At 42.0% G+C, this 26,962-nt stretch overlaps 1 protein-coding gene across 1 annotated transcript; it reads right to left on the reverse strand.

The window, feature by feature from the left end:
- Positions 1-1,120: 1,120 nt before the first annotated feature.
- On the reverse strand, positions 1,121-26,562 carry LOC133114058 (adhesion G protein-coupled receptor E2-like). Its single transcript, XM_061223254.1, has 15 exons — positions 26,529-26,562; positions 24,730-24,795; positions 13,844-13,990; positions 13,497-13,534; positions 13,009-13,201; positions 12,281-12,456; positions 10,061-10,225; positions 9,721-9,921; positions 8,781-9,016; positions 8,708-8,713; positions 8,383-8,449; positions 7,092-7,183; positions 6,763-6,922; positions 6,510-6,614; positions 1,121-1,244 (listed from the first exon to the last, which is right to left on the reverse strand). Exons 1-14 carry the CDS (start codon positions 26,560-26,562, stop codon positions 6,513-6,515), a joined length of 1,683 nt encoding a protein of 560 aa, XP_061079238.1. The 3' UTR covers positions 1,121-1,244; positions 6,510-6,512.
- Positions 26,563-26,962: the final 400 nt, after the last annotated feature.

The raw sequence follows: 26,962 nt of genomic DNA on the forward strand, positions 1-26,962 counted from the left end.
TCTGGATCAAACTTCTCCATTGTTAAGAGGAGCTGGTCATTTGATGACAGAGGGAGATTGAGTGTTTTTTTTTCTTCCCATTGTCTCCACCATCTGGCCAAGTAGGGCAACTGCGGGCTGCTGAGCTGACAGGCTGCTGCTCCAGTAAGCAATTGCTTGGTGATCACGGAAGTGAAAGCGATGCATTATGTGGGTGAGCCGTATCTCAGCTTTGCTTTTCTGAGCTAAACTGGCAGAATTCTCAAATATTTCACTCATTTGTGGGAGTCATTTTATTTTTACCATTTCCTAAAAACATACTAAAAACAGTTTCAAGATGGGGTCTGTCAGTAAGATTATTTCTGGTTCACTCCAGTCAAATCCGTACACCTCAGTTTCAAACCCATAGCAACCAACATTAAAATGTGACAAGCACCTAAGGTGGGGATCTCAAACTCTTTGAGGGTCTGTTGGTTTCTGGTGTGTTCCCAGAATGAAGTGCTTAATTTCATCTGGCAATGGTCCAGACACCTTGTTTCCAAGGTCTAAAATGGACTGACTGGAAAGAAAACAAAAACTTGCAAATGCTACAGCCATCATACACTACAGACCCCTGGAGCCACTACTCTATTTTATTATACATTGTCCAAACAAGGTAGTTTGCAACAAAACGGCAAAGTCTGGCCATACATTTTAGACCCGTGTATGCACAAAGGTAAGATCGTACAAGGTTCAATCTTAAGATAAGCTCACAGGTTATATTGTTGTGTAAAATGTAACAGCCAAAGACATCCATCTCTGATTCAAAGATGTAAATCAATATGTGGACCCAAGAAATCACATTCAACCCTTTGTTAGTGTCATCAGTCATTATCCACCGGTTGCAAAACATGGCATGCATAACACTTCCATGACACGGATGGCATCTTGCCTCACTCATAACAAAAGGCATCTGAATTCAAAAGTGGAAAAAAAGGTTATTTTTCAATATTTTATACAGCTTACTATCTGTGCAGACACAATTACCTCTGTGAATCTAGTAACAAATGCATTCATCCCAGATAAACCACATGGTACATGTAATTTCCCAATTGTCTAATTACACCAGTTGTAAATTTTATATAATTTTACCGAAAGAGGTGTCCAACAGGCTTTTTTAATGTTTAATGTGCACTATTTGCAGTTTAATAAAATGTCTTCATTTCTCAGGCACTTGTCTGGCACTCCTATGCCCTGTCCACTTCCTGAGGTGTGACCCAGCTTTCCTGGAAAACATGACAAAAGAGGGTGGAAAACCATCAGACTTCCTGCCTTCTGTACCCCAGCAAAGGGAGACATATTGTAACAGCCAACTTTAATTTGGACAAAACAATCTGTCAGAGTACCTAATGTCTCTCCTTATGTAAAAGAAAAAACTTCAAACGTCAAAATAATGTAACGTAACATGCAGTGCCTTTCAGAATTACTGGCACCCTCAGAATGATCATACCGAAGCAGGAAGCTATGGATTATCACTTACTATAAGAGTTTCAGAAAACTCAGATTAAGTCTTTTCCAACAATTCCAGGTAAATTTTTTGGAAAGCAAAAGCTGACTGGCCAAAAGATTACAGTAGCAGACTCGCAATTCATTCCAATGTTCCCAATTTTTTTATTTGTTGCACACGGACATATACACAGATGGGCCAAAACATTATGACCATGCACAGACAAAGCGATTAACGTTGATTATCTCGTAAGAATGGCCATGTCTAGGATATATTAGAGGGTAAGTGAATGGTTGGTTCTCGTAGTCGATATGTTGGATGCGGGAGAAATGGGCAGGCATAAAGACCTGAGCGAATGTGCCAAGAGCCAAATCGTTATGGCCAGACAACTGGGTTGGAGCATTTCTGAAACGGCTAGGCTTGTGGGGTGCACCTGGGTAGCAGTGGGGAGTATCTACTGACAGTGGCCTGAGGAGGAACAAACCTCAAACCAGTGACACGGTGTTGGGCAGCCAAAGGCTCATCATTGCACGAGGGCCACGAAGGCTATCCCATCTGGTCTGAACTGACAGAAGGGCTACTGTGGCACAAGTTGGAGATCATTTCTATGATGGTTACGGGAGGAATGTGTCACAATGCACAGTGCATCACATCCTGCTGCATTGCCGCAAACCAGTCAGAGAGCCCATGCTAACCCTTGCCACCATCGAAAGTGCCTACAATGGGCATGAGAGCATCGGAACTGGACCTTGGAGCAATGGAAGAAGGTTGCATGGTTCAATGAGTCCCATTTTATTTTACATCATGTAGACAGCCAGGTTCACAGTGTACCTGGGGAAGAAATGGCACCAGGGTATATTGCGGGAAGAAGACACGCCAGTAGAGGAGGTCTGATGCTCTGGTCAATGTTCTGATGGGAAAGCCTGGGTCTGGGCATTCATGTGGATGTCAATTTGACACGTGTCACCTACTGAAACATCACTGCGGAACCAGGTAAACCCCTTCATGGCAACGATATACCCTGATGGCAGTGGCCTCTCATCAGGATAATGCGCCCTGCCACTCTGCACACATTTATTTGGGAATGGTTTGAGGAACATGGCAAAGAGTTCAAGGTGTTGTCCTGGCCTTATATTAAGAATATTAATGTTTACTTTATGTAATGTAATCCAGATGCATGGTTTCTAAAAGTTAAAGCACCATGTATGTTTCAAGCTCCAAAACCTGTAGGTCAAGTACAGTTGGGGAGGGTCAGTTTACAAAATCCATTTGATTTTGAAAATGAATTGGTTACGATGGAAAAGATGTGGGCTGTAGGCTATGGTTACAACTCGAGATTTATGTGTTTTTCAACGTCGTTTGGAACGTTAGATTGGGGGATGTCTTTGTGCATTGTAGTTTTTGTAGTTTTTGTCGTCCCAGTCATGTACCTTCGATAAAGGCTGCCCCCTACTCCAGTGATCGAGTTGGGAAATATATTAGTTTGAAACAATTTGGGCACCCCTCGTCAAAAAGCCTGTTCACTTAGCAATTAATTTCAAAGTGAATAGGAGTGAACCTGACCTCTAAAATGTACAACAATAAACATGACACATTTCTTCAAATTTTAAAGCAAAATTTTTTATGGTTTCAAAATAATAAAAAAAGAAAAAAAAGCCCTATGCAAAGGTTTGGGAGCCCTGTCAGTTAGTACTTTGTAACTCCTCCTCAGGCAACCATAACAGCTTTTAACACTTTCTGTAGCCAGCTATTTCAATTCTCACTTTGTAATTTTTCCCAATTCTTCCTGCCTGCTTGCATGTATGGCATGTTTGAGATTTCTTCACAGATTTTCAATAATATTAAAGTCTGGGACTGTGGTGGCCATTCCAAAACCTTCATCCATCTTTCCTGGAGGCACCTCATGGTTGATTTTGAGGTAGGCTATTCTTTGGATCATTGTCTTGCTTGCCTACCCAACCAATCTTCAACTGTTGAGGTCATTCTTTCCGGCAACTCTGTCATTTAGGTCTTGGTGGTTTAAATGTAGTATTGTTGTCCTGTGAACAGTTAGACCTGTGTTTGCTACTCTTTTTTTGCAGTGGTGTGTGGGTTCTTCTGGGCATCTCACCAGGTCTTGGGCCATTCTATCTGAAAACTTTCTTAGTCTTCCAGACCTTGCCTTGACTTCAACTGTTCCATTTATCTTCCATTTTCTAATACTGTTTCTGACAGTGGAAAGTAGAGGGTATAGCCTTCTCCTTCTTGAACCATCTTCATTCTGAAATCCTTGGATAACTGTTTAGAGGAACCCATAGCTGTTAACACCAGACAGAACAGCCACTGCAGTTGGACACTTGGCATGGAGTTACTTCAGAATAAAAAGTTCAGAGAGTGCTGTGCAGTGTGATAAATAATGCTAAAAAGTACCAGGACATTTTGGAGGAAAATCTTGTCTCTGCCAGGAAGCTGTACAATGACTCCAAGCATACATGTAAATAAATGGTTCAATGAAAACATCCATGTTCTCAAATGGCCACCTCAGTATCCAGACTTAGATCCATCAATACCTGTGGTCTGAACTGGAGGGGGGGGGGGGGGGGGGGTCCATGAGTACAAACCCAAGGATATGAATAATACTGCATGGAGGAATGGTCAAAAATCCCTCCAAATGTTTTCTCAAACCTTATTTACATTTACATTTTAGTCATTTGGCAGACGCTTTTAATCCAAAGCGACTTACAAGTGCATAGGTTCTACCATAAGTCAGAGCATCACATCCAGAAACTAGCAAAATACACAGGAAATGCTGTTCTAAACATAGTTGTCATCAGAAGTGCATTTTTTTTTTTTTTGTGGGGGGGGGGGGGTGGTTAGACAAGGATAGGGATATCAGAAAGGAGGGGCAGGGGAAATCAGGAGGGAGGACTAAGGTAGAGTTTGAAAAGGTGGGTTTTGAGTCTGCGTCGAAATAGGGGGAGGGATTCTGCTGTTATGACAGTGGTAGGCAAGTCATTCCACCACTGAGGAACCAGAACGGAAAACAGGCGTGAACGTGCAGCTCGACCGCCAGGTGCACGTAGAGAGGGAACCGTAAGGCGACCAGAGCTGGCAGACCGGAGTGGTCTAGCTGGGGAGTAAGGAGTGATCAGGGATTGTATGTAAGGTGGGGCAGTCCCCTTAGCAGCCTGAAATGCGAACACTAGGGCCTTGAAACGGATGCGTGCGGCAATAGGAAGCCAGTGGAGGCCAATGAGAAGCGGAGTGACATGAGCCGACCTGGGCTGACTGGTGATCAGGCGGGCTGCAGCATTCTGGACCAACTGGAGGGGCTTGATGGCATATGCTGGGAGACCGGCTAGGAGGGAGTTGCAGTAATCCAGGCGGGAAATGACGAGCGCCTGGACTAGGAGCTGGGTGGCTTTCTCAGTCAGGAGATGACGGATACGGCGTATATTATACAGAAAGAACCTGCAGGTTCTGGCAGTGGAGGATACTTGTGGAGCCAGGGTGAGGCAGTTATCAAGAGTCACCCCAAGATTCTTTGCCGTACGGGAGGAGGAAACTACAAAGTCCTCAACAGTCAGTGAGAGGTCGATTGACGGAGAGGACTTAGCAGGGATGTAGAGAAGCTCAGTTTTGGCAAGGTTGAGCTTCAGGTGATGGGAAGTCATCCACGCAGAGATATCAGCCAAGCAGGCAGAGATCCGTGTGGTGATTTGGGTGTCGGGGGGGAAGGAAATGAAGAGTTGGGTGTCATCAGCGTAGGAATGATAAGAAAAGCCGTGGGAAGAGATAACAGAACCAAGAGACATGGTGTATAGCGAGAAGAGGAGAGGCCCAAGAACCGAGCCCTGCGGGACTCCAGTTCGTAGGGGGTGAGGGTCGGAGACTGCGCCCCTCCAAGTCACCTGGTAGGAGCGACCAGAGAGGTAGGAGGAAAACCAAGCGAGTGCAGAACCTGTGACACCCATCCCAGACAGCGATGAGAGCAGAATCTCATGGTTGACTGTATCGAAGGCGGCTGACAGGTCGAGGAAGATGAGGACAGAGGAGAGGGATTTTGCTTTAGCAGAGTGGAGTGCCTCAGTGACCGCGAGCAGGGCGGTTTCAGTGGAGTGGCCACTCTTGAAGCCAGACTGGTTGGGGTCATGGAGATTGTTCTGGAGAAGATAAGTGGACAGTTGGGAGCAGACCGCCCGTTCCAGAGTTTTAGAGAGAAAGGGAAGAAGAGAGACAGGCCGGTAGTTGTTCAGGGCAGAGGGGTCAAGAGTAGGTTTTTTGAGCAGGGGAGTGACTCTGGCCCTCTTCAGGGAAGAGGGCATGGTGCCGGAAGAGAGGGAGGTGTTGATTAGAGAGGAGAGAAAAGGGAGAATGTCATCAGATATAGATTGTAGGAGGGGAGAGGGGAAGGGGTCAAGAGGACAGGTGGTTGGGCGGTGGGAAGTAAGGAGTTTCAGTGTGTCGGCGTCAGAGAGGGGAGAAAAGGAGGTTAGGGAGTTGGGGAGGGTAGGAGGGTCAGCAGGGGTGGAGGGTGGGGAGAAGGAATTGCGAATAGCATCGACCTTCTTTTCAAAGAAGGAGACAAAGTCATCAGGTGTGAGTGATGAGGGGGGTGGGGGGGGAGGGGGGGCCAGAAGAGAGGAGAAAGTTGAAAACAGTTTGCGGGGATTAGAGGCGGCCGCGTTAAAAGACTTGTGGATGTAACATTTGCCAGGGATGTTTGCACAAGGTATTAAACCAGGGGTGCCAATAATTGTGAATCCTGTATAATTGTGAAATACATTCCACTGAATTATTAACAAAGCCCGCTATTTTACACTTTGGAAAATAAGGCTCATATCAAGCTTATGTCAATAACAACATTATCTTTTACATTTTGGGTTTTTGCGCATATTTATCAAGGGTGCAAATAATTCTGGAGCTCACTGTATTTATGCATATAGCAGTATAACACAGTACATCTAGCTGTAGTACTCAATACCCAACCATATCAGTTATTAACATTACAGTTTAAGTGTAGCTTTAATTTTTACTTGCAGTTTCTCACAATGAAATATCTTACCCTTTATTTTTGAACAGTAGATACGTTACTTGGGGAATCTCTACTTCCTGATGGCTCCTTTGTTCTAAACAGACATGAGAACCACCTCTTGTACTCCTCACGCACCTACACAACAAATGGACTAATCAGCAAGTGTCCAGCAACATTCAATATTAACACTTATCTTCAAATACTAACGATGTGTATCACCATGTAACAACCACTGCACAAACCATAAAATAAACAGTCTCAGTACAGGAGAGGTTCCGGTCACCTCTTTGTTGAGCAGACAGTGAACGATGAAGATGAAGGTGCCCTGCTGTGAGTTGAGGATGATGAAGAGGTATTTTAACATAGTGCTGCTCTGGAAGAATCCCAGGATCCAGGTGCACCCCAAAATGATAAACTGGGCAACAATTTTGAAGATAATCAGCCTGAAAGAGAAACAATGGCAATATCTCAACCCCCATATTCAGAAGCTATGTATGCATCCGGCAGAAGCAAAACGCAAACATTAATCAACCAGGAATTAATTACTTACATTGGCACAAAAACCTACACTAGCATGAAGGTTCACTCATGCAGAGGCAGGTACACACCCACCTGGTGTCCTTTGACTGGGAGACGTCACTCTTCATGTTGGCTAGAGTGGGCAGCAGACTCCAGATGATCACACAAAATGAGACCAAGTTGAGCTGGTTTGATTACACACAGGAAACATACATAATATATCCAGGCATCAGCTCCTCAATCAACTGCAAAATTACATTTTTGTCTTTACAATTAAAATTAATTGTGTTGGCATGACTAGAAAATAAGTAAATCAAAGCCTTTTTACGAATTTAATTTATCTGCAAAAACCTGCCAGTTCCACTCAGGCTGTTTGATAGGTTACATTATGAGAGTTTTAAATATATTACTTGGCCCCCACATTAAAAAAAATAAAAAAATCATTCTTATTTTTCCATCTTTTGCAGCAAAAATTACAAACACTTTTTTGAACGTTGTGAGCTCCGTAGCCACCTTTCGTCAATTTTTGACGCGGGCACCGGGCAGAGCCCCACCTCCCTTTATCTCTTTAAGGAGTATTATCCTTTTACTGGCATGCAATTCATCTCATTCATTTCATTTCATTTCATTTTATTTCTTTTTATCTCATTTTATTTCATTTTATCTTTAATTTTATTGCCTGGTTTTGTACAGCACTTTGGTCAACCATGGTTGTTTTAAATGTGCTTTATAAATAAAGTTTATTATTATTATTATTATTATTATTATTATCCTGCCCAGTATAGCAGCGGTGGCGGACCTCCCGCTGAACCTCTGGACAGGGCCACAAGGCTGCAGGCTCTGCTAGGCCCTCTGAGCCAAGCGGCAAGGGCTGAGGCCTCCGGTAGATCCCAGGGCACAGTATTAAAACTTTAAAGAACAATAAGGCCAATCCGGCAACCCAAATGCATTATAACAGTAAAGAAATAATAAAGAGAATGATACACTGCCAAAACCTTACCCTCACAAATGCCTTTCAGCCATGCACACAAACACCTTTTCAATAAGCCCAACTCTCTCTCAAGAACTCGCATGCGCATGATGTTTACAATCAATCACAGCTGTGGCCATACTTGTCTGTAGGGCTGGTGCTGCCACCTGGTGGACAGACCTTAATATTCTGGACCTGGCACCACACGCCTACTTGTCTGCTACATAACAATATGCAATTGTATTGTCTTTGTAGTTCTTTAAAAAAAAATTTCTTTTTCAATTTTTGCATTGACGTAAATACAATATGATTCATCATTAAATATGCTTTTCTCGCAGGCATATTTAGTATTGTATTGTAAGTAAGTATAACTCATAAGTATTGAAGAGTACACTGAGTATATTAAGCACTTACTGCGAGAACAGCAGCCACTGGACCAATAAAACTCCAACGGAAGTGTTTTTCATTTTTTAGCCAGCAACTGAAAGCAAAAGAGAATGGCTGAGAATGGCTTTGAAGCCAATTTAGAAAAAAAAGTATACTCACCCAAAAAAGGGGCTGATGCAAGACCCAATAATCAAAAATGAAAAAATATATTTTTATTTTATTTTTATTTGATATTATCTGATTTTCAAATAAAAGTCTGAAGCCAGTGTACCCATAATCTGGTGGGTATAATGATCATGTCCTAGACCCTATTACTTCTTGCATAAGCCACTAGATGGGCTCATAAAGGTACACTTTTCTATAAAAAAAATGTATGATCTGGACCAAAACTTGTTTTTCTGCACAATCAGAAAATAAAAACTCACGCGCCCTTGCTGCCATAGCCGTCTGAATACACCGCTGCAGACACTCCCACCACCACCAGGGGAGCTCCGTAGCCAATCAGCAGGAGGTACAGTACCCTCAGCCCCTCCTTCTGGATGACCTGCACTTTGGACAGGCTCCTGACCAGCATGAAGAGCTGCAGAGTCTCCAGCAGCATCCACACAAAGCTGGACAGGAAGAGGAAGTGCAGCATGCCTGCAATGACTGCACACACCACCTGGGGGAGCCAGAGGAGACTAATCAGTGTCATATCGGGGTGTCAAACTCCAGTCCTGGAGGGCTGCAGTGTCTACTGGTTTTTGGCGTGTTTCAGCACGAGATATACCTTTCAAAGTCTTTCATTGGCGAAAGAGTCCACGCACTTTGTTCTCAAGGTCTTAATTGGCTGCTGACTGAAAGGAAACCACAAACACCAGCAGACACTGCAGCCCTCCAAGACTGGAGTATATTAACATACGTCAGTAGGTCTCTACATTATGTCCACAGGTTGAAGAGAAATGTAGCTTGAGAAATGAAATTCTGGGTTTCACAGTTTCTTGAAGAGCATTCATCGAGTGCTCAACATTTCTGTACCTGTAGCCATAAAAGAGGGAGTTAGTTACCAGCTGGTTGCCAAATACACAAATATATATCACGTTATTAACATGATATGGAGCAGTAGCCCATTGCCAGGCGATCATTATACATTGTGGACGTTTTTACAAAATTAATTAGATATAAAGGTAGTTCTTCTCGCATGCCTGTTATTAAGCAGTGTTCTTTGGATTGTTGGGGGGTAGGGGGCAAAGGGGAGGGGCTGGTGGGCCTCCCATCATGCCACACACCTGTATGTATGACAGGCTAGCTCCACCCCTAATACAAACTCTTTATTAGCTGATAACCTTTGAAAAAATGCTGAAGTAAAGAACATTTGACCCCTACCGCATTCTCAGTGCGAGACACGCCCACGAGGAAGAGCAGGTGACCCAAGAAGAGGCAGATACAGAGGTGGAGGCGGGCGGTGTTGTTGATTTTAGGGTTCCATGTGCACAGCAGGAATGTGAGGATGGCGAGGGTGAGGAAGGCCAGACCCACACTCATACAGAACAGGTTCACCACCTCCAGCAGAGAACTGTCCTCTTCCTGTGGAGATACACAGAGCTCATCTATGTCCGAGTATCTAGTCCTGTGCTCATGTCCTTCTCAGCAGCACTGATGCACTTGTAATTCACTTTGGATTAAAAGCGTCTGCCAAATGACAAATGTAATGAAGGAGACTTACCTGTTCTTCCGTCTGCAGCAGGACAGCGAAGGTGGAGAGGTGGGTACAGCTGCATACTGTGTAGTTCTCATTGGAGAAGGAGGCTGTGCACCCATCCACTGACCAGCGAGTCTCCTCCCCTCGTTCCTCCCAGTACACACAGGTAACCAGGCCAGCCTGGAACTTCTACTGACCAGTACAAGAGAGCGACAGGGCACAACTATATATCAGAGCACAGTGTGTGGGAGAAGGAAGGAGGAAGAGACTGAGTGATTTTGGTATGTGTAGCTAATTAGCATTAGTGTTTTAGTAATGTAACACATACACATACTCGGGTATTTTGGTTCTTGCTTTGCAGAGTTCATTTGCATTTGTGCTTTAGTGATTCACTAAACCAACATATATATATATATATATACACTCACTGGGCACTTTATTAGGAACACCTACACACCTATTTATTAATGCAATTATCAAATCAGCCAATCGCGTGGCAGCAGTGCAATAAATAAAATCATGCAGATACGGATCAGGAGCTTCGACTTCAACCATCAGAATGGAGAAAACATGTGATCTCAGTGATTTTGACCATGACATGATTGTTGGTGGCAGATGAGCCGGTTTGAGTATTTCTGTAACTGCTGATTTTCATGCACAACAGTCTCAACAGAGTGTAGAATGGTGCGAAAAACAAAAAACATCCAGTGAGCGGCAGTTCTGTGGACAGAAACACCTTGTTGATGAGAGAGGTCAATGGAAGATGCCAACAGCCCAGGCTGGTGGCGGTGGTGTAATGGTGTGGGGAATGTTTTCTTGGCACACTTTGAGCCCGTTAATACCTATCAATTATCGCTTCAAAGCCACAGCAAATTTGAGTATTGTTGCTTACCATGTGCATCCATTCATGGCTTCAATGTATCCATCTTCTAATGGCTACTTCCAGCATGATAATGCACTATGTCACAAAGCAAAAGTTGTCTCTGATGTCACTGATTGCACGAAGAGCGGGTAAACGCGAACATGTGTATCTGATCTATATAAGCCCAGTCTGTCAGAGACTCGGGGCTTGATAGTTACTTCGTCATTTCTCATTGTATTGTCTTTTTTTTGTTTGTGCAGAAATGTGAGGTGTGGACGGACTGAACTCATTTACCTGTTTCGATGAAGAGTATGGGAGCTGAAAACGCAGCAACCCATCATCATTTTAGGGTGATGAGGACGGTCTGTCTCACCTTCACTTTCACATTTTATTTTGGGCACAAATAGCAGCCGCGACAGTTGGAAGACGGGCAATGTTCATCCCATCCATTTGTTGAACAGTCTCTGGGCACTGCTGTGAGTCTGTTTCCCGCAGTGAGCTGGTTCCAAAGCCGCTTTAGGTTCGTTTGAGTATAGCGAGGTGTTTCTGTCACTTCATTCAAAGCATTTTGTTTTTGTCAGAGTTTATGTATATTATTGTACGTATCGCCTCAAGTCTCAATACGCCGCTGTTGGGGGTAACGCCCTTATCAGAGTGAGCTTTGCGCACCTCCGATAGCCTGGGGATCTATGTTGGAGATTCTCGTGGCGGATTGTGTAGTTAGGTTACGTCCGCGTAAGTCTCATAGAGACGGGATGTCTTGTGTATATTTTCATTTTACCTTTCTTGTTTACAGTCCTAGGTAGGCTATCCCGTAGCTGGAAGACCAAGTAGTTCTCTCCCGTGCTCTGTTTGAATACCCACGCCCCCTCGCCACATTTTACCGTTGCCGAGTCATCAAGGCATGAGGCTGATTTTCCCTGCCGTTTATAATTTCCTTGCATGCAACAGAGTAGACTCACAACTGTTTTGTACATGTACATTGTGATTTTGGCTGGCTGAGTGCCAGGGAGTTATGTATTCCCTTTCATATTTTCCCCTTCCTCATCTAGGGCATATCCCTCATCTTAAAATCTAAACATAATAAAGTGTGCAAAAAGCAAAGGGGTTTGAATACCCCACTGTATATATTTTCTGCTGGCCTGAGAATGATATAAGCCATGAAAAATGGCCGTTGTGTGCAGGTGCAGTCATTCTCGCCAAACAATGGTGACCACCAAGGCCAAGGTTTACTGTGTAATCTAATGAGTATATGTACTTTGAGAGGTAGGAACACAAGGATATATCTGATTGTCTCAAAGGTGACTTGGACACTACTGATCATAATACCATGAAAGGCTTGAGGTTAGTTCTGTCCCACTGTGAACTGCCCAGTTCCGTACCTTCTTGTGGAACATAGTAAAGTTGACAGGCTCAGGGAGCTCCCTGTGTTTCGTCTTAGGCAGTGTGGCGGTGATGATGTCAGAATATATCTCTGTGACATTTTCACTCTCGAAGAAATTGGGACTCATGAACTTGTCCACCCCGCTGACTGACATCAGAACTGCAGAAGCGGATCCTGGGCCAGAGAGACACTGGTTATGCTCCGTCATCTTCATCACCACAGGTAATTTAATCATCATCAGTATCACCCGCAAAATAAATTTGACATCATCATCACTTTACATCATCCTTACTGGCCTCCAGCTCTTACCATTGTTGTTTTTAGCAACAGCTGCAAGATTGATTTCCATCATGTTTCCCTTGGCAACTAGTGCAGGCATCCCAGTCATATTCCCTTTAAGGCTCACTATATTAATTTCTATGAGAGGACAATAAAAATATCATCATGAAGCACAAGAGAAATAAATCTTTTTAACTTTAACCAATTTTGTGCTGTGCCACTGTGTGATTCATCCTGCCATGCAGTGTTAACTGTTGTTGGCAGAAAGCAGTGGGCCATAGCATTGCTCAGTGGAAGACAATTTCTGATGGGAAGAATGTCTGGCTCATGAAATGGACACCTGTGGTATGTCTGCAAGTAAAGCTTCTTCAACACAATGACCAAGGAGCTCACCAAACCAGGAATTAGATAACTAAACATTCAATGGAGCCACCCACTGTATCCTACCCATGGTTGGTGTCTTCACAGTTTTCCGAGACTCTGTATTATTTTCCTGAGATTTGGGCTCAACCAGGGCAGACACCAGCCCCTCTGAGATTTTCAGGACCATGTTGGCTGTCTTCACTTGGTCTTCCTTTGTCTTGTCAGGGGATATGTTTTCTGTGACGGACATGGTCGTGCCCAGGACATTTGTCACCGTCTAAGGGGGTCAGCAGTAGTATAAAAATCATCACCTGCCGTACACTCCCAGCACACTTTGGCACTTATACAGATGGACATTCACAGTAAATATCTTTCTCAAACAGCCCATGTACAAACCTTCTCAGACAGTACAATATCAGGGTTGTTCTCCAAATCCTTGTTGATTTCACTGAGGAAGAACATTTCACGTGACTGGCCCTGTGAAGAAAGAAGGCAAAATAGTTGCTTTCTGTATCTGGCGCTATCCTTTACTGGCCTTCCCACAGTCAGTTCTTCCTCAGTTACCAACTTACCTCTGGAGGGTTTAGAGAAGCAAGAAATTCCTCTGAACCTAAAGAGAGAGATCATTGAGAAGAATTGGCACCACATAAGGTTCATGAACTCAAAAATCATTTCATCTACCACTTACTCTTGCACAAGGTAACTCCCTCCTCCCAGGTAAGTCCAGAAGAGGAGATGTACCCATCCAGGCAGATGCAGGAATAACTTCCGGGAGTGTTGTCGCATGCAGAGTTGGGAACACATATGTTCTCGGCACACTCATCCACATCTGCAAGACGTAACCCATCTACTCAATATCACACACTGTCAACTAACCAACTTCTGTTCTCAATCCTGATTGTGTTTGGGATGGTCTGACCTTCACAGGGGTTTGAGGTGCTGGGCATGGAGCCTGAGATGATGACACGATACCCATGGTGACAGGTACAGATGTGACTCCCAGGAGTGTTGGTGCAATTAGTGTTGGGACCACAGATGTTGGGGTCATCTGTACACTCATTAATTTCTGTGGAAGATGGGTGACAGGGTTATGATGTTATCATGTGATATTTGATCAGTTCCAAACTATTGTGAGTTTGTTAGCGTCAAACTTAACTACTCCACCCCGTACTCTCTCTCTCTCTCTCCCTCTCTCTCGCTTGCTCTCTCACATGCATACAGACACACACACACACACACACATGCACACACACACACAGACACAGAAAAAACTTCCATTGATTCAGGATGAGAAGTAGGAAAATGTTATAACGCTATAGCTGGACAGTCACTCGCCTCACTCACTTTCCTAGACTAGCATCCTACCTAGACAACCCACCCTACCTACGAGGCTGGCTACTCCCTGTCATTGGCTGGCTTTTGACTGGTTTGTCAACTGATTTACCATGATTCTGACATTATACATGGAGTTAAAACATACATTTTGGCATTAGCCCACAAGTTTGCATTGAACTAACAAAGGGAAAAGGGGCTTGCATTGGTCATAATGTAGGCTAATTTGATGGCTCTGTTGGTTAACCTTCAATATCTTCTTCATATTGTTATTAAAGTCCCACACACATCAGCGTTCTCTTCCTGGTTTTTCTATCTGAAATGCCCACAAAATGTTTGCAAAGAGGAGTAGGTTTTTTGAAACCCCGCCCCCAAAGCCCAATTCCCCCACCCCGGACACCTCCAGTGGTCACCTCTCGGTGTTAACATTTAGCAGCGTAATTTGATAATTATACAAAATCATACGTCATGTGTCGGGGGACATCGTTTTACAAACAGCTCAGAAAAATAGCAATTTGACCCTATAATATGCATACTTCTACCAAAATTGAATTGTTTTACTGTATGGAACACAAATCAATAGCTCCGCGATGATATGAAAAGCTCAAACAGAAAAAATATGCATGTGGGCTTTTATGTAGTAGACTAGCCTACTGTTATTGTTTAAAAGCACAGTAGAATGCACACATAGACAATTTTGTTGGTCTACATTCCTGGGAAGGAGTCCTGGACTGTTGGCTTCTCAACTGTTTCTGATTAATCAATTATTCAATTGCTTCTTTAGTGCAAGTATAAGACAGCTTTCAGCTTCTAGGCTTTTGGAGTCTGTTATTGGCATTTGTCAATATGAGGCCCAGAGTTGTTCTAAAGACAGTCAAGGAAGCCATTATGAGGCAGACCAGTGGCCAGTTCATGACATTTTTAAACTGAAAACATTATTTTATAGATCAATTAAATTACCATATTTTCCTTACCTTCACAAAAATAGCCTGTAGGTGGCAGGCCACTCATACGTAGCCTGTATCCTGATAAGCAGACACAGGCTCCATCTTCGTTACAGTCTGCAAGGGGTCCACAGGAAGCCGAGGAACAGTTGCTGTGACCTGCATACACACAAACAATAGTGAGTAACTGCCCTTGGTTTGTGGTGTATATTACATCACATTGCATTACATTACAAATCACTTAACAGACAGTTAAGTCTCAAGAGTGGTGCACAGTAGTGGAGAACAGTTCTATTCTCAGGTAAACAAAAATGTGCTATGACCAAGAAGGTACCAGTAGAATGATATCTTTATCTTTACATGGCTATACCTAGTATAACATAACTCAGAAAGGAAAAAAGTAAAACAAAGGATATCTTAAGGGGGGTCAGGGGAGCCGGGGCATAGTAATACAAGGGCTGATACTCACGAACAGCAAAGGTAGCTGGACATGATAAAGCTGGCAAACGGTAAACGTAGTGCCCTCCGGGACAAGCCAGAACTCGCATCCCGTCAACGGAATCGATGGAGCAGCTCTCCAATGACCTGAGGTGTACGCTGCCTTTTTTGATGCCATCCCCCAGTTGCGGGTGAGTGAACCCCAGATACGCGGCGTGAAGTGAACCAGAGCAGCATGATCCAACGCAGGATTCGGGTATAATGTCACCAACGAGTCCGGAGAAGCGCACCCACCTCCCACCCAGATGATCATCACAAGCTGGAAACTCCTGGAAATCGTTGGCATCATAGCCAATGTTGCGATGGAGTTCCAGCAGCATCACCGGATGTTCACAAACGACTGGATGAGACATGTACAAAAGTAAATAAATTCACTTTGGGGAAAAATGTAGTTCAGTTACAAAGCCTAAGTCAAGCATGGACATTTTTCATAGTGGTTGGGTCTCTCACTGTATTAGAAATATCAGCGTGCATGGGGTGTCTCGGTGGCGCAGCCTGTAGAGCACTGACCGCATGCTCATTGTGAGCCGTGACGTCGGCGGTTCGAATCCGACCGTGCGACATTTGTCGCATGTCTTCCCCTCTCTCTCGCTCCCATTCTTCCTGTCTCTTTATACTATACACTGTCCAATAAAGCTGAAAAAGGCCTAAAAAATATCTTTAAAAGAATAAAATAAAAAAAAGAAATATCAGCGCGCATTACCAACCTGAAAACTAACTCAAGTACAGGAGTGAACCAGCATAGTTTATAGAGCTGTCACCTATGGAATACCAACATAAAATGCTATTATTTTACTGTGCATTTTTCCCACATTAACCAAACACATTTCCTCAGATTACAAATGTCCCTTTTTGTGTAAAAATGTTAAATGTACTATCCCAAAATGTACTCTTGGTCCCCTAAAATGGAGGCACTACACTCACTGAGCACTTTCTTTTTGTCAGTGCACCTGCCGGGTTCTTTACGATTTCTGATCTAATCAGTGCTTTCTTCTTAATGGCGTTACAAACTGTTGATTTTGGTTAGCCTAAGGTCTCTGATTGTTCTTATTTCTCAGTCGCATAATAGCTTCCTTGACTTTCATTGGCACAACTCTGGTCTTCATGTTGCCAAAGCCAGTGGGCTCCAAATGAAATCAAAAGCCTACATATACTGTACATCAAGGCTAGATACAGAAAGCTCTCAATCTTACATGTCCTGAAATGGGTGGGATATGTGAAGTGCTGTAATTTATACATGGTGAAACCAAAATATAAGAATCTCCTTTAAAAAAACATAACCATTTTAACCACCTCTGAATTGTTTGATAGTTTTAATTGTGGAGTACAGAGCCAAATCAAGAAAAAATATGTCTTTGTCCCAAGTTCAATCTATATAATTTTGGGATAATTTGGGGATTTACACCTGGCATGTCAAAGATCATAAATGTTGGGAAAATTGTCATTTTTAAATGAAATAAGAGATATTTCAGTTACATGTGGAAGAAAATGCATGGCAAAATAAAAGTTACATTTCGCACCCCATTGCAGAGATGTTCACAATTCTCTGTGCTAGAATCCAAGTCAAGTCTCAAGTCTCTGAGCTAGAGTCCAATTATTTGTAAAAAAAGTTACAAAGTGTTGAAATTTGAATCACGTTGCAGTATTGGTTTATTAATATACTCTTACTTTGGAATTTTTAAATGAAAGGTAACTGTTAAGCATTTAGTTTAATCATTCAAAAAAATCTAAAGAGGCTAGATATTGTTCATGCAAATAATCAGGAGCTATGATTTTGGGACTACATCTACATTATGCTATATTGTGCCAATAGTGGCATTTCAAAAACTGCATGCAACTACAGTACATGACAAAGTCGGGTTCTACGGTAGCTTTTAATGTTAACGTCAATTACAAACAAGCTCTCGAAAATAGTTCATATTTGTATGACACTGGAACACCAAACAATGTCCACGCAACTAGTATATAACGTCACCTAACAAAATCACTCACTACATTAAATTAATGGCATTTGGCAGACACTCTTATCCAGAGCAACGTACAGTCGATTAGACTAAGCAGGAGACAATCCTCCCCTGGAGCAATGCAGGGTTAAGGGCCTTGCTCAAGGGCCCAACAGCAGTTCATATTGTGGCTACACCGGGGATCGAACCACCGACCTTGCGGGTCCCAGTCATGCACCGTAACCAGTACGCTACAGGCCGCACACTCCGTTCTGCTTGCATATCGATCTTAAAGACCATATTGAAAGATTTTTAAAATAATGCATCAGGCTCCAGATCAAAATCCCATTACATGGCCGTTTTACTGAAAACCCAGCAGCTTGTGTGAAATACGTTGACAATGAAAATGTACGGGCTTTTCAAGCCAACCTGAAGTATACTCATGGTTCTCTAGCTTGCATAACTTTTCAAGATCAACCATTTGAAATGTAAGCCAATATCGCTGCAACTTGGCTGTCAACAAAATAAGAAAATATGCGCTTCTGTTATGCTGTTCAAACGGTGAGACGAACATTAGCTATACTGAGTCTGAAACGCGAGTTACATTAACGCAACAGTGAACAGCGGTGGGATCAGCTCCGGTGCTTGTGAACTGACTTACCCTTCCGTATGAGTTTTCAAATGTCTGTTGAAATTTTTCTGCATGTTTTATTTTAATTATCCACATTTCGCTAGTTGCGATCATTTTGTTCGGCTCGACAGGCCAGAATTATTTAAACTCACATGCGGAACTGTAATCTTAGCGAGCTATGCTGCAAGGAATACAGTGTAGGGCGTTGCTATGGTTAAAACTACTAACAGGCGCACAATGTGGCGCGTAAAACGACATTGGGTGCGTTTTAACTAAGGAATATCTTTCATATAAATACTCACTACGTCATTTTCACGATGCCATTTGGCAGACTGTTATTGTTCACAAGTCCTTATTGACGAGTCCGAGTCGAGTCTCAAGTCATTTTTGGACGAGTCCGAGTCGAGTCTGGAGTCTGTGTATGTGCGACTCGTGTGACTTGAGTCCGAGTCGCTGACTCGAGTCCCCATCTCTGCCCCATTGTCAGAAAGCTAAAATAATTGCATAATGGGTTGGAATACAAAACAGCATGCAGACTTGTACTCTACAGCACCCATCCATCGTTTCTCCCAGCATTTGGCAGTTTAAATGTTTAGGCATATACAGTACACATTACATTATAGGTTATGTTAAGTTTACCATCCAAAACAGCCAAAAAATCACACATTTAAATGACCTATAAAGCAAAAAAAAAAAACAGGGAAAGCCACAAAATGTATCAAATTATGGAATCCGTGATACGTAATATACATTTTCAATAAATTCGGTACCTTCATGAACGACAGGGGCGTAGACCTCTACTTCACAGAAATTGAGAATTCTCCTTTGAATTAATGATAATGAAATGGTCACGTATCGTCCTTCCATCCCATGGCACTGATAGGATGCAGTCTTCCCTGGAGGGATGCTGGGAATCGTAGCACACCTGCAAAATGAAAGATATAATAATTACGAGGGTAGCAATTAGATAACATAATCTAACATAGCATAACATATGACCAGAATAGGCCGTTCAGCCCAGCATTACTCGCAATTTCCAACCACTGAAGTGTACCTACTGACAAGTTTGCCTAAAGACTAAATAGTATCTAGCACCATATAATGTCATGGAATTAACCCTATTGAAATGGCCTGAAGCAAGCTCTTCATGCAAGACATCTAAAGCAAAACAAGATTTCATTACAAATCTAGAATTGTGCAGTTCAGAGCCAAATCCAGAAATTAGTTTGTCCCAAAAATTCTGGACCTCACTGCGGTTCAATGACGTGACATGCCTATTCTGATGCCCAAAACAAACTTATGACATGAAAAAGTATATTTTTATGAAAAATACATTAAAAAAACACTCTCCTTCATGAGATAAATTATATGAAGAACTATTGAGAGTATTCTGAATTTAAGGAACTATTCCACTTCAAATTGGCAAAATATCATATGGGATAACTGTCTGCAGTCTCTAAAGGGAGGAAAGATTCTCCCTTTCGTGAGATTATGTTCTCAGATCTCAGGGAGGACACTGACTCTTTGCAGCAAATCTGGGGTCCCTTTAATTAATTTCAACCCCAGCACATATAACTGGCAACTGCAGCACTGCTACAGGAACATACGATTTCCACAATGTCCTCACGTAAACTTTTAATATGATTAATTCTCTTTGATATAATTGTAGTTATCTCTACAGAATTACAAATCTTACTCATTTCATTACATGTCATTTGGCTGACGCTTTTATCCAAAGCAACTTACAATTGATTAGACTTTTCACTTTTGTGAAAACATCCACCACCCCCCCCCCAGTGCCTAGAAGCAGATCCATACTACCGGTGGTAGCTGGGGTGGTGGAGGGTGAGCACAATTTGTGCATTCGCAAGCATGCATGCAGAAGCAGCACAGGCGATGAGCAGTCAGGGAAAGCCTGCTTGTTGGTTTAAGAAAGGTGCTCTAGGGTGTCGCGGTGGTAAAATGGTTAAGGCATGGAACTTTGGTTCGATGCAGCTGCCCACCAAGGACCAGGGTTTGCATCTCGTTTGGCCAAATATGTTTTGGCCGCCGCTCCCAGGTCGTGCATCGGTGGGGCCAGTCTCCCAAAATGGGAGAAAAATGGAAAGAAAATTATTTTAAAAAGGCATTCCGAGCTGATTGGTTGAGTATGGAAATGCGTGTGTATATGACAGCTGCGGTAGAGTTCCCTGACTGCACTCCCTCTGCGCATTCCATGCAGCACTCGTTTGTATGTAAGTTTCCCTGGATATGATTATCTGCTGAATAAATGTGTGTTTATATACATGTGTGGCTGTGCGTCTGTGTGTGAGCCCCTGTGTACAGGGGCACGTGCATGCGTATGTGTGGATGTGTGTGTGTAAGTGTCCGTACATGTGTGAGTGATTGAGTGTGTGTAAATACGGGTGCATGCGTGTATGAGCATGTGAGTGTGAGTGTGTGTGTGTGTGTGAGAGAGAGTGTTCGTACATGTGTGTGTGTGATTGATTGTGTGTGAATATGGGTGCATGTGTGTAAGAGTGTGTGTGTGTGTGTGTGTGTGTGTGTGTGTGTTTGCCTGCATGTACATTTGTGTGCTGAATATCAGAGTAGAGTATCATTGCCTCACAATGGATTACTGTTGCCATTGTCTACCAGAGAGTTTCCAATGCGAATCTCTGCACCGCTGACTCTGTATGACCAGCCATGTCTGTTGGTCACAGCCACAGAGGAGATATTGTGAGGAGCATACAGGTCTACTCTCCACCAGGGATTTCTTTCCCCTGCTGTGTGGATGCAGGAGCCACCCCCATAAAATGGATTGCGATTCCCGTCATTTGCTTTGTGTGCATGACCACGATATGTCACGGATGACTGAATAGATGGTTTGTCAATGGCCACATTTTCTTCTGCAAAGGAAGGGGGAGAAAAAAGTACTGATTACAAATTACACACTTATATAAAAATGTAATTGGTAACCAGACCTGGGTAAAATATGCAATCGTTTTGGATTCATATAGTTTTCTCTGCTTTACTGAGTTTGTCTGGTGTTTTGGAAACCATGGGATACTCTCAAAAAGGGCAAACCCCACATTACGGCCCTCTTGGTTGGTTCAACTGCAACAGGCAAGATCATTTGAGCATAGAAAAGTATTTGAATTAAAAATAATTATGTATTTGACCCAGGTTTTTTGGTAGCATCATCTCTGGCATTACTTAAAAACGTGTCATCTTGGTCACACTTTAAACAAAGTGTTGCTTATAAAGGCTTTATGAATCATATGTAAAGCCTTCATGAAGACAAAATAATGGCCTCATTAACCATACTGTACATAAGCAAATATCATACTTCAAAATCAGCCTGTAGAAATCAGCCCAAGGGAAACTGGTCACCTTGACACTATGGTGATAAAGATCTCTCACATTAAATATGTGCTAGACAACTCTGACAGTGAAGATAAATTAGTGATACAAATGCCTTTTAAATACTATCACCTACTCCAGGCTCACAAGAACACATGGACCTTTAGCCAGTCTTGGTCTTCCACTGGACCTTGAAAAGCTGAGGTCTTTGACTCTTCTCACAACATCCCCTTTTTTACTTTCCACCCCAAAACCAAAGTTATAACTAATGCTGAACTTTCAAAAAAACATGTAGAAGCTTACTAATGTACGCTTTACTGACATTCATCCTGCAAAGTGGCATCCTTTTCAATGTCATTGCCTAATGCTGGTGCTTAATGAAGTATTGCTTTTTAAATAATTCATAGATGCTTTATGTAGAATTTTACTTCATGTATTTTAAAGTGAAATCTTTTCCATTATTTATGAAGGTGTTGCTGTCAGGTTTTGGGGACAGAGGAACCAAAAGCTGATGCAGGAGTAACGTCTAAAAGGCAGGTTTTATTTACAAGGGGCAGACAAGAACGTAATCCAAAAAACAGGTAATGGTCGAAATCCAGGCAGACAGGTACATGCGGGGCAGGCAGAGCGTAATCGTAAACCAGGAGTTCAATAACCAAGGAGACAGACCAAACCAGCAAAAGTACAAAGCGAAATTCAGGCAGATGTCAAAAACCAGGAAAATCCAAAACTGAGCAAAAACAGACAGAATACCACAAGGGCACGGGGGAAAGGAGGCTAGAACCAGGGGAAAGGATTACAAAGGCAGAACTCGGAAGCAGGAAGAGACAAACTAGGCAGGGCATGGGAGTGAGGGCGGCCTAACAAATAGACATCTGGTGAAATACATAGAAGGGCAATAGTACAATAACAAGGGATAGACAAAGTAAAAAATTAAGGTATGTATATAGAAATTTTCACAGGAGTGACGGACTGGGAACAATGACCCTGGCATTTGCGACAAAGTGGCCCTATTCTCAAACGCACTCTTTGCTAAGCCCCCCCAGCCGGTACTGTTGTTACATCCGTCAAGCTTGTGCCCGACAAAGCAAATTAGGCATTCTCAACCATGAAAGCATGTGAACAACCAAAGAAAACATTTAACTAGTAATTTGAATTACATTACGTATGTAGCCTTCAAAGGTATACTGCAGACCTTTCCGTCTGCTTCTCACTGAAATCAAAGATTCCAAAGTTTCCAAAAATGACTCGCTATATATTTCCTTCAGTAGTTCACGTGGGCGTTATTTGTATTGATAGTAAGTCAAATTTGTATTTTTTCAATGTTATTTTCCGTTTTAGACAAAAGTACTAATGTGGTTCTTATAATGGGAAATCTGCAAGTAATACATCATGCAAAAGCAGATGGAGTACAAGATTCTCCAGAATAGCATTCAAAATTGTATTTGAGGAAAAGGATAATGTTCATTATACAGTGCAGTCCATAAGTATTTGGACATTGGTACAATTTCTGTTATTTTGGTTCTGTATATGGATATGAAATGAAACAATAAGGTTAAAGTGCAGACCATCAGCGTGAGTTTGAGCGTTAATATCCCAGAAAAAGGGGTGAGAAATAAGCAATGCAGTTGCTGATACTTGATTCATATTTGATTTGCAATGCGTAGTTTGAAAGTTTAATCCGAGGTTCTGCATGGTAAGCTTCTCCATAGGAAATGAATGGAATGCCTTGTTTACCTGATTTGTATGATAGCTCATGAATGTTGTTCCTAAGAAAAAACTCATACAAGTGATTTAAGAAAAATCTGTTTGAGTGGTTCTTGCATGGGGCCAAATTGTACCCAAACATACACCAGTGCTTCTGTGTGATGTTCCAAACAGTTGTTTTGGTAAACCTTTTGTTGCACCAATGTCTTATTTCTTCTTATTTCTCAGCCACATAAAGGTCTCATTGACTTTGAACAATGCTGGTCCTCTTGTTCACAAACACCAAAAACAGACTCCAAAGGCAATTAAAAGCCTAAAATCAAGACTGGATACTTAAAGCTTTTGTATACCTGTACTAAGCATGCGACTGAATACTCCTGACTAATCATAAAGAGATGAGAAGCCAACTGTTCAAATGCACTGGTCCCATAAAATGGGGGGACTAAATTCCTTTGCATTTAATCCAATATGGATGTAAATGCTTAAATTAAAGCTGCACTTGAACCTCACATTTATTGTTTCATTTCAAATCCAATGTGCTGCACACACAACACAACGTATACATAAAATATACCAAATAATTTTTTTAAAATATCTATACTGTATACTGTATACGGGTATTAGCAGTATTACTGCATTAATAAATATAAAACCACAGAAAGCAAAATACCCTTGTGTTTGGAACACAAAATACGTTTCATGATATCACTGTACCATAGGTACAAACAGCATGTTTTATCCAGTAGAGGCACAAACATTGCTTTGAACAATTCAACATATTTACAAAATCTTATTCAGGAAGTCTCTTGCTTGTCAATTTCAGTAGAATCAGAGTTAGCAACAGTTACACACAGATTAAACAAGGAATTACTCACCCTCTTGAATACAAATGTAACAGGCTGTCAAGGAAAGCAAAAAGCCTGGAAACAAATAAATGTGACATGGTAACAAAAATGTTTACAGGACATTTTATGAATATAGCAGAGGCTCTTACACAGTTTACATTCCTAACAATTTATTTATAGTCCTGGATAATTAACTGAAGCAATTAAGGTCAGGTACCATGATCAAGGGAAATTAACCACAAGTAAAAGAAGGCCGTCATTGTATATAAGATCCAGAGGACCAAAAAATAAAGACTAAATTAAAAAAAGATTAAGAAATAAAATCAACATGTATTTAAGGCAAGACATCTAACCTGGTTAAGAAGCATCACCTACTCACCCAGTAACAGTGACAAATGGCCATTGTTCATCTTTGGTTGTTACTTGCTGGGACAGGTAAACTGACAGAAAATATGCAGGCTGAATTGTGATGGAACATGCTTGAAAAAGCTTATTTTGAAAACCAAACATCGTATGCAAACATGGGGGCAGGAAGCTTTGAGATGTCTGTGTTATACACTCACCAAGCACTTTGTGCGGGCCTGACACAGTGTGCACCACCCGACTGGGCCTGCCACAGCTCTCCAAAACTGAGAACCACACAAAACAAGCTTCATACACTCATCATGTGCAGAACTGACAGTCAGATTGTACCAGACAGTGTACAATAAAAATGCTCCATTACTTGTGCACTTTATTCATCAAACCCGTTTTTATTATCTTTGTGATTTCATAAAGATATGAGTCATCAAAACATCAAAAGTAATAACAATATATATGAAACCACCATGCAGTATGTCCCCAATTGATTAACTAGCATATGTTTAGATAAAATATTATCCATTTAAAAATAATATAAACAAACCCAAACACAGAACCCAGAACACGCCTAAAACATGTTGACAGATAAAACATATTATATGGGTTCTGCTATCAGAATAATCAGAGTTTCTTAGTTTGGGCTGTTATATTGAGTATGAATATCTATTTTAAATGCAAAAGACTACTGCACTGACCTCAGCCCAGTATCAGGAATACTAATCTGTAAACAAAAAGGAGGGAATCATATCTTCAAAAATGTATACAGTATGTGAGGGTACTGAAAAAGAAAGGGAAAAAAACATTGCAACATTCACACTCCTGATTTACAATGTTTTTGTTTGCAAATGTGGTAAAACACATGCAAAGGTCCCCAGGCAAATCTTTAGCTGAGAGATCTGGAGAAAACGAACATTTGCACATTTCTGTTTGCTATGCAGTATGTTATTTGTATATATTGGGGCTAGAGGACTGATAATGTGTACATTCTGTTATGAAATTCACATCTGATTGGCAGCCACTTAAATGGAAGCTCTGTGAATTAAAATGTAAATTACCAAAATTCTACGAGTATTTAAGTGTCCAAAGACCAAATTCTCCTGCTGTGGGATACTGAGGAGTTTGCTGTGATTTTGACTGGAACTGGTCCTCAGTTTAGCCATTGCAAACATTGTTGTGTTTAGTTCCATACCCCACCCCTCTTCCTCTGTCACAAATGTAACATTTTCATTAGGCACTGGACATTCTCCTTGTGACTGGAGTCTTTGACGAGGATAACCACAGACAATGGAGATTCTATTACCGTCACGCTTTCTTCATTGGGCTTATTTTAATGAAATGCTTAAATTCATACATTTGCGTGTTGCGGTATTATGATTTTAAAAAAAGAAAAGAAAAGATGATCAAATAGGCCCTGGTCCTTATCTTTGTTTTGTAGGTAGAAGTTGAAATTGTACTTCGCTCTAGGGTCTTTCAGCACTCTTATCCCTGGTTATGGGTATGCACTTTGCACTTTGCTCTGGAAAAGAGCGTCTGCCAAATGCCATTAATAATGTAATGTGTGTAGGCCTTTTTAAAATTGCCGTCAATGTAGCCGTTTCCTTAATATGGGACAAAACATACAACGCTTGAATCTCCATCCTGTGTTTCCTTTTGAATGCAGAAACTGCTTCATGGACTGCCACCCATCCAGACGATCAAATGACACTCCCAGACTATACGGTAATGTTAGCATTCAAATATCGCAGAACCTACCTTGACAAGCCTGAGTTATATGACGGACAGCTCTGACTTTGATCGAGTTACGATTCTGAAGAAATACAACCTTACAGTTTTGAACCGGAATTTACAGATGAAGAATTACATGAGCGAGGGAGATAGACAGGAACACGGAAACAGAGAGTTTGCATCACTGCCAATAATAACTTTGATATAACCCTGGCTACATCCTGCAGTACTTACCAACTGTAAGGTTGTATTTCTTTGTCAAAATCGAAAAGCTCACCCTGTAACTCGGTGAAGTCAGAGCAGTCCGTCATATCGCTCAGGCTAGCCAAGGTAGGTTGCGTGATATCTGTATGCTAATGTTGCAGTATTTTCGTTGGAGTGTCATATGATCGCCTGGATGGGTGGCTACCCATAAACCAGTCTCAGCATTCAAGGGTGGAGTTTGAGCGCCTGTTACCTGCTGGGTAACACGGGCTGGAGATTCAAGCCAAACACTGGACGCAATTGCCCTTACAAGTTTGGCCCCATATTTAGGAAACTGCAACACTGACGGTGATTTTAAAAATGCCGACACACATAATTTACGAATTTAATCCAAATAAGCTCAACTGACAAAAACAGGACAGTGCTCCTTTAAGAAGGGAGTAAGACCCTGTTTTCACACTCAAGAGGCAACTGCAACACGGCATTATTAAAAAAGGGCAGTGATTC

This window comes from Conger conger, chromosome 16 (genome assembly GCF_963514075.1).
Source record: "Conger conger chromosome 16, fConCon1.1, whole genome shotgun sequence".
NCBI lineage: Eukaryota > Metazoa > Chordata > Actinopteri > Anguilliformes > Congridae > Conger > Conger conger.